Genomic DNA, 8,798 nt, shown 5'->3' with positions numbered 1-8,798 from the left:
GGTCACATGACCCACCATTAGCAGTCATAGTCGGTCCTCAGCGACGCACAGCAGCAGGAAACCTTGAGCCTGCTTCATCGCCCGCCTGCACAATTGTCGTTGTTTTCAATGTTGCAGGGACTTATTTTTAGAATGAAGCGAAGTACAGGCATCTAACTACGAATGATTTGGCGAAATAGGGCTAAGAACGGTAGGGGGAGATCCCAAACAAAAGACTCGGCCAAAAGTTGGTCCCGGCCTCAGAAAGTTTAGGAAACAGTGCTCTAGATCATCTTTGAAATGTTTCTACATCTTGATTGGAGTCCACCTGTGGTAAATTTATTTGATTGGACATGATTTGGAAATACACACCGTAAATTAGCAAAGAAACTAACTTTCTGCTTTCACTTTGTCATTATGGGGTATTGAGTGCAGAATGATGGGGGGAAAACTTGTTTTTTTTTATTTTAGCACAAGGCCTCCTAACAAAATGTTAAAATTTTTTAAAAGGGTCTGAAGACTTTCAGAATGTATTGTATGTTGGATTAAACACCTTTATTTCCACTATTACCGGTATGGACTGAGTGCTATCATCAAATTCGCATAACCTGTTTATACTGTAGAGTCAGACCAAGCCCATCAGGTGACATGCACTTGAAGGTCTTTCACTCAGGTGCTACTTATACTTTCTTTTCTGTCATAATGATTGACACTGTGCAACCCATATGAACAGAGGTAACAAGGAAGTTGAATCCAGCGCTTGAGTGAAGATAAAATGGAACGGTTTTCCAAGTTTATTTGTTTTTCGTTAAAAGTCCAGTAAGGTATGATCCTGGTGTGTGGGCAATGGGAGAATATGATCCTTTTAAGCCTACGCGTTTCGGACGATAGCAACGTCCTTAGACTTGGCTGTCTAAGGACGTTGCTATCGTCCGAAACGCGTAGGCTTAAAAGGATCATATTCTCCCATTGCCCACACACCAGGATCATACCTTACTGGACTTTTAACGAAAAACAAATAAACTTGGAAAACCGTTCCATTTTATCTTCACTCAAGCGCTGGATTCAACTTCCTTGTTACCTCTGTTCCTGCATCGTGTGCCGACACGAAGGATCCGGGCGCTGACAGCGACACTCACTACTGTGTCAGGTGAGCTGGAGGATTCCTCCCCTTGTTTCCTTACTACAACCCATATGAACCTATTGTAAGTGGTAACGGCCACACACCATCACAGGCGTTTAATCTGTAGATATTTGGAAGTTTTAATGTGTCCAGAATAAACGTCATAGACATCTCTTGTTCTCTAACAGCAAAAACAAAAAACAAATGAACCATTGTAAAATAGAAGATGGTAATGCTAAATATTCAGACTCAGCATGATATTAAGAGTAGGGCAATAAAAACCTAAAGGGGGTCAATTTAAAGCAATAAACATGGTGCGGATCCGCTGACTCCTTAATTTAAAGAAAAAACAGTTTGTCGCACAATTGAATCGACGGCTCATGGTGGAGAAACTGGCCGGATAGGAAGGCCAATTTGTGGGCATATTTGCAGGGGGCTGGCACTCTGATTGTACCAGGCCAGTTCCAGTACATGTGGCACAGCTTGAAAGTCAACCTGGACAGGAAACAGAAATAAATATTAAATAGAAAAGTATTTGTCTCAGATAAAAAATATGAGAAAATACAGTTAAAAAAGTTTATAACATAGGCAAAGTCGTGACAAAAAGCTGCTCACAGTCATAAGAAGATTGCCAGATGAAGGATGTCTAGGTAACAGTTAAGATCCAGATCACCCAAGTAATATGCATCAAGCATGCTAGTATCTATAGAGGTGGAAGGTGGAGTGGCGGCAAGACACTTCTAACTGCTGATATCTCAGGGGTAATATAAAAGCATAGGCTAGAAGAAAAAATACGGAGTTATCCAGCCCAAGTGTGGACGCGCAAGTGGTAACATGCAATATAGAGGTAGAGGGTACTGGGAGCCGTCCACCAATATTACATTTACTTTTTATACGTTGTAAACACTATCAATGATATTAGATGGAAAACCCCACCACCTGTCAATCAAAATCAACACTTCCCTTCTCCACTTATAAGTGACAACTAAGGCTACGGCTCCACATTGCACTGCATTACTGCAACTCGGGTGTGACCTCCATGATGGGGGAAAGTGTCAATGGCAAAATTCACTTCATTCACACCCACAACTTTTTCCTTCATAGGGAAGCTTTGAGATTGCAAACAAGACATGGTAATGCCACTATAAACTGCTAACGCCTGGTAGTCCTGGACGACCTTGTGTCACAATGGAGCCTTTGCCTTAAAAAGAAGGGTTCCCAAGCTTCTCCCAAGGAGAGATTTATCTAAACTGCCCAAAAGGTGCCCACACCAAACACTGAGGTTGTTTCTTTCATTGGTAAATCTCTACCAAAGTAACAGATTTGCTTAATAAAGGGGTTGTCCGGAATTAGAAAAAAGTATATGCCCCCCCCAAAAAAAAAAATAGTGCCCCATTGTCTATCAGCCAGCTCTTTAATCTAATCCTGGACAATCTTTTTATAAGCAGCAAAAGCTGGACACAACTTTATGATCAGTGAGCAAATAATGTCTCTTGGCCTTACCTCTGTAAATGATCAGGGCTAAGGTTAGGGGTGTTCATCACACATACATAATGAGTAGGAATGCCACAGCCCTGTCTCACATGGTGAGAGAGCAGGAAGAAATCCACCCTATACAATAAGAAAGGTGGAATAAGACGCCATGATAGAATAAACTTTGCTAATAATGTTCACATCATTCCAAGGTGATATACATATAAAAGAGAGGCTCACCACTCACGAGATGTGACAGTATGGTCCAACACTGTCCCAGGTGCAGGAGTGACAAACTCCCCAGATCTAGAACAGTACATATTGGTGCCAACTCTCTTCTGCACCACAATCACCACCATGCGGGGAGAATAGTTCTCAAATGTACTGAAGCAGGTCTGTAGCTGAGGGATCTCATAATTCTGCACTACATCCAGCTGACCGTCTGACACGCCATCTCGGTACACTACAATCTTCTCCGGCAGCACATGGTTCACCTACATGGAGAGCAAATTCTTTCAGCAGTATTTATCATAATATAACACATCACAATCTATCCTACAGGATAACAAATAACTGGAGCAGCACTGGAGCCAAAAGACCTCTCGGTGGGTGCAGAGCTTCAAAAGGAGTGACCTCTCCTCTAAATAAGTACAAAGTATTGGCAAGGAAGCAGCACTCCAAAAATATAAAAGGATTTATTCACCACCACATCTCAGTCCAATGTTTCACCCTCACATTGAGGGCATTTTAAAGCAAATACCCTCATTGTGAGGGTGAAACGTTGCACTGAGATGTGGTGGTGAATTTTTGGAGTGCTGCTTCCTTGCCAATTCTTTATCCTACAGGATAAATATTCTACATATCAAGGTGCAACCATCAATTTGAATCTATCTTTGCAATCTTTGAATTTTAAAGTGCTGCGGAATAGGTTGGCACTGTATAAATAAATATTATTATTATTAATAGGAATATATACAAACACTAAGCTGCTTTTTGCTTATTTACAGTTTTGGCTTCGTTCACATCTGTGTCCGGGCTCCATTCATGGGTTCAGTCGGAGCTTTCCATCAGGGGTACCCACGAACCAAACGGAAACCATAGGTTTCCGTTTGCATCACCATTTATTTCAATGGTGACGGATCCGATGTAAATGGTTTTTGTTAGTCTCCGTTGTGCAAGGGTTCCGTTGCTTTGATGGAATCAATACGGTAGTCGACTGCGCTATTCGATCTGTCAAAACGACAGAACCTTTACACAGCGGTGACAAACGGAAACATCGGATATGTCACTATTGAAATAAATGGTGATGTAAACGGACACCTATGGTTTCCATTTGTTTTCAGTTTGAATTCCATTCGTGGGTTCCCCTGACGGAAAGCTCAGGCGGAACCCATGAACGGAGCCCTGATGCAGATGTGAACGAAGCCTAACTGACACTGGCACTTTATGTGCCCGTACATTAAAATGTGGGTCCTGCAATGTATTTTCTGTTTACATCCATGGATAAAAGATGCATAAATGTGTGTATATATATATTGTACTAGACATGCGGTTTATAAGCAAATCGCTTTGGCTAGGTAACTACTATCCTGGAGATCTGCTCTCAGGGAGTATATAGGTGCAGGATCCATATAAGAAACGATATATACTAGTCCTTCTTAATGAATTAGAATATCATAATTTTTTTTATTTATTTCAGTAATTCAATTCAAAAGGTGAAACTAATATATTATATAAATTAATTACACACAGAGTGATCTATTTCCAGCATATTTTTTTTTTTTTATGTTGATGATTATGGTAAAAGTTAATGAAAATCTAAAATGTAGTCTCTCAGAAAATTAGAATATTAAATAAGCCCAATTTAAAAAAAAAAACTTGAATACCGAAATGTTGGCCTACTGAAAAGTATGTACAGTACATGCACTCAATACTTGGTCAGGGCTCCGACTCTGCATGAATTACTGCATCAATGTGGCGTGGCATGGGGGCGGTCAGCCTGTGGGACTGCTGAGGTGTTATCAATGCGGCGTGACATGGAGGCGATCAGCCTGTGGCACTGCTGAGGTGTTATCAATGCGGCGTGGCATGGAGGCGATCAGCCTGTGGCACTGCTGAGGTGTTATCAATGCGGCGTGGCATGGCGGCGATCAGCCTGTGGCACTGCTGAGGTGTTATCAATGTGGCGTGGCATGGAGGCGATCAGCCTGTGGCACTGCTGAGGTGTTATCAATGCGGCGTGGCATGGAGGCGATCAGCCTGTGTCACTGCTGAGGTGTTATCAATGCGGCGTGGCATAGAGGCGATCAGCCTGTGGCACTGCTGAGGTGTCATCAATGTGGTGTGGCATGGAGGCGATCAGCCTGTGGCACTGCTGAGGTGTTATGGAAGCCCAGGTTGCTTTGATAGCGGCCTTCAGCTCGTCTGCATTGTTGTGTCTGGGGTCTCCTCTTCCTCTTGACAATACCCGGTAGATTCTCTATGAGGTTTAGATCAGGCGAGTTTGCTGGCCAATCAAGCACAGAGATACTGTGGTTATTACACCAGGTATTGGTACTTTTGGCAGTGTGGGCAGGTACCAAGTCCTGCTGGAAAATGAAATCGGTATTCTCATAAAGCTTGTTAGCAGAGGGAAGCATGAAGTGCTGGAAAATTTCCTGCTAGATGGCTGCATTGATTCTGGACTTGATATAACACAGTGGACCAACACCAGCAGATGACATGGCCCCCAAACCATCACTAACTGTGGAAACTTCACACTGGACTGCAAGCAACTTGGATTGACGCCTCTCCACTCTTCCTCAAGACTCTGGGACCGAGATTTCCAAATGAAATGCAGAATTTACTTTCATCTGAAAACAGGACTTTGGACACTGAGCAACAGAACAGACCAGTCCTTTTCCGCCTTAGCCCAGGTAAGATGCTTCTGACGTCTCTGGGTCATGAGTGGCTTGACACAAGGAATCCGACAGTTGTAGCCCATGTCCTGGATACATCTGTGTGTGGTGGCTCTTGAATCACTGACAGTCCACTCCTTGGGAATCTCCCCCAGATTCATGAATGGCCTTTTGACAATCCTTTGAAGGCTGCGGTTATCCCTGTTGCTTGTGCACCTTTTTCTACCACACTTTTTCCTTCCTCTCAACCTTCCATTAATATGCTTGGAAACAGCACTCTGTGAACAGCCAGCTTCTTTAGCAATGTCCTTTTGTGGCTTACCCTCCTTGTGGAGGGTCTCAATGACTGTCTTCTGGACAGCTGTCAAGTCAGCAGTCTTCCCCATGATTGTGTAGCCTACTGAACCAGACTGTTAGACCATTTAACCCCTTCCCTCTTTAGCCACTTTTGACCTTCCTGACCGGGCCTCATTTTTCAAATCTGACATGTGTCACTTTATGTGGTAATAACTCCGGAATGCTTTTACCTATCCAAGCGATTCTGAGATTGTTTTCTCATGACACATTGGACTTTAAGTTACTGGCAAAATTTGCTCGATATGTTCAGTATTTAATTGTGAAAAACACCAAAATTTAGCGAAAAATTGCAAAAATTAGCATTTTTCCCAATTTAAATGTTTGTAAGACAGGCAGTTATACCACACAAAATTGTTGCTAATGAACATCCCCCATATGTCTACTTTAGATTGGCATCGTTTTTTGAACATCCTTTTATTTTTCTATGACGTTACACGGCTTAGAACTTTAGCAGCAATTTCTCACATTTTCAAGAAAATTTCAAAAGGCCATTTTTACAGGGGCCAGTTCAGTTGTGAAGTGGTTTTGAGGGCCTTATATATTAGAAACCCCCAAAAAGTAACCCCATTTTAAAAACTTCACCCCTCAAAGTATTCAAAACAGCATTTAGAAAATGTCTTAACCCTTTACACATGTCACAGGAATTAAAGCAAAGTAGAGGTGAAATGTACAAATTTCATATTTTTTTGCAGAAATAAATTTTTAGTACAATTTTTTTTATAACACAGAAGGTTTTACCAGAGAAATGCAACTCAATATTTGTTGCCCAGTTTCTGCAGTTTTAGGAAATATCCCACATGTGGCCGTAGCGTGCTACTGGACTGAAGCACCGGCCTCAGAAGCAAAGGAACACCTAGTGGATTTTGGGGCCTTATTTTTGTTAGAATAAATTTTAGGCACCATGTCAGGTTTGAAGGGCTCTTGTAGTGCCAAAACAGTCAAAATCCCCCAAAAGTGACCCCATCTGGGAAACTACACACCTCACGGAAATTATCTAGGGGTGTAGTGAGCATTTTGACCGCACAGTTTTTTTACAGAAATTATTGGAAGTAGGCCGTGAAAATTAAAATCAACATTTCTTCAAAGAAAATGTAGGTTTAGCGATTTTTTTTCTCATTTCCACAAGGACTAAAGGAGAAAATTTGTAAAGCAATTTCTCCCGAGTAAAACAATACCCCACATGTGGTAATAAACGGTTGTTTGGAGACACGGCAGGGCTGAGAAGGGAAAGAGCGCTATTTGGCTTTTGGAGCTCAAGTTTAGCAGGAATGGTTTGCGGAGGCCATGTCACATTTACAAAGCCCCTGAGGGGACAAAACAGTGGAAACCCCCCACAAGTGACCCCATTTTGGAAACTACACCAATTGAGGAAATTATCTAGGGGTATAGTGAGCGTTTTGACCCAACAGGTTTTTTGCATAAATTATTGGAAATAGGCCCTGAAAATGACAATCTAAATTTTTTCAAAGAAAATGTAGGTTTAGCTAATTTTTTCTCATTTCCACAAGGACTGAAGGAGAAAAAGCATCACAAAATTTGTAAAGCAATTTCTCCCGAGTAAAACAATGCCCCACATGTGGTAATAAACGGCTGTTTGGAGACACGGCTTGGCTTAGAAGGGAAAGAGCGCTATTTGGCTTTTGGAGATCACATTGAGCAGGAATGGTTTGCGGAGGCCATGTCACATTTGCAAAGCCCCTGAGGGGAAAAAACAATGAAAACGCCCAGAAAGTGACACCATTTAGGAAACTACACCTCTTGAGGAATTCATCTAGGGGCGTAGTGAGCATTTTGACCCCACAGATGTTTCATAGAATTGATTAGAATTGGGCAGTGAAAATAAAAACAATCCTTTTTCTTCAATAAGACGTAGCTTTAGCGCAAATTTTTTCATTTTCGCAACAAATAAAGGAAAAAAAAGAACCCAACATTTGTAAAGCAATTTCTACCGAGTACGGCAATACCCCATATGTGGTCATAAACTGCTGTTTGGGCACACGGCAGGGCTCAGAAGGGAAGGACCGCCATTTGGAGTGCAGATGTTGCTGGATTGGTTTTTGGGCGCCTGTGGGCCCAAAACAGTGGAAACCCCCCAGAAGTGACCCAATTTTGGAAACTACACCCCTCAATGCATTTACCTAGGGGTGTAGTGAGCATTTTAACCCTGCAGGTGTTTTGTAGAAATTAGTGTGAACTCGATTTTGCAGAGTGAAAATTTGATTTTTTCCACAGATATGTGGACAATATGTGGTGCCCGGCTTGTGCCACCATAACAAGACAGCTCTCTAATTATTATGCTGGGTTTCCTGGTTTTAGAAACACCCTACATGTGGCCCTAATCTCTTGCCTGGACAGTCGACCAGGCTCAGGAGTGAAAGCGTACCATGTAAAATTGAGGCCTAATTTGGCGATTTACAAAGTATTGGTTCACAACTGCAGAGGCTCAGATGTGAAATAATAAAAATAAACCCCTGAGAAGTGACCCCATTATGGAAACTGCACCCCTCAAGGCATTTATTAAGGGGTGTAGTGAGCATTTTCACCTCACAGGTATTTTCCATAAATGAATGCGCTGTGGATGGTGCAAATTAAAAATTTATATTTTTCCCTAGATATGCCATTCAGTGGCAAATATGTCGTGCCCAGCTTATGCCACTGGAGACACACACCCCAAAAATTGCTAAAAGGGTTCTCCCGGGTATGACGGTGCCATATATGTGGAAGGAAACTGCTGTTTGGGCACACTGTAGGGTTCAGATGGGAGGAAATGCCATTTGGCATTTGGAGCGTGGATTTTGCTTGGTAGTAGTTTTGTTTGGAGTCTTACTGGTGTTTCCGTTTATAATGTAGGGCATATGTAAGCCGGGCGGAGTATATAAGGGGCATAGTCAGGTGGTATAATAATGGGGTAAAAAAAAACAAGAAAATAATCCATAGATGTGTGTTACGCTGTGACACAATCCTTTCTG

The 8,798-nt window shown here is 42.1% G+C and overlaps 1 protein-coding gene across 2 annotated transcripts in view; it reads right to left on the bottom strand.

Moving 5' to 3' along the window:
• Positions 1-1,217: 1,217 nt before the first annotated feature.
• The window catches only part of PIWIL2 (piwi like RNA-mediated gene silencing 2), a 212,520-nt gene continuing 204,939 nt past the window's right edge, over positions 1,218-8,798 (bottom strand). For both annotated transcript variants that reach the window (XM_075858869.1, XM_075858868.1), the window contains 3 exons: positions 2,816-3,069; positions 2,606-2,713; positions 1,218-1,597 (listed from right to left, as the gene is read on the bottom strand). In XM_075858869.1, coding sequence (XP_075714984.1) covers positions 1,441-1,597; positions 2,606-2,713; positions 2,816-3,069 — 519 coding nt within the window. In that variant the 3' untranslated portion in view covers positions 1,218-1,440. The remainder of the gene's footprint in view (positions 1,598-2,605; positions 2,714-2,815; positions 3,070-8,798) is intronic.

The sequence above is a fragment of the Rhinoderma darwinii genome, chromosome 3 (genome assembly GCF_050947455.1).
Source record: "Rhinoderma darwinii isolate aRhiDar2 chromosome 3, aRhiDar2.hap1, whole genome shotgun sequence".
NCBI classification, from domain to species: domain Eukaryota; kingdom Metazoa; phylum Chordata; class Amphibia; order Anura; family Rhinodermatidae; genus Rhinoderma; species Rhinoderma darwinii.
This window is presented reverse-complemented; position numbering and strand designations above follow the sequence as displayed.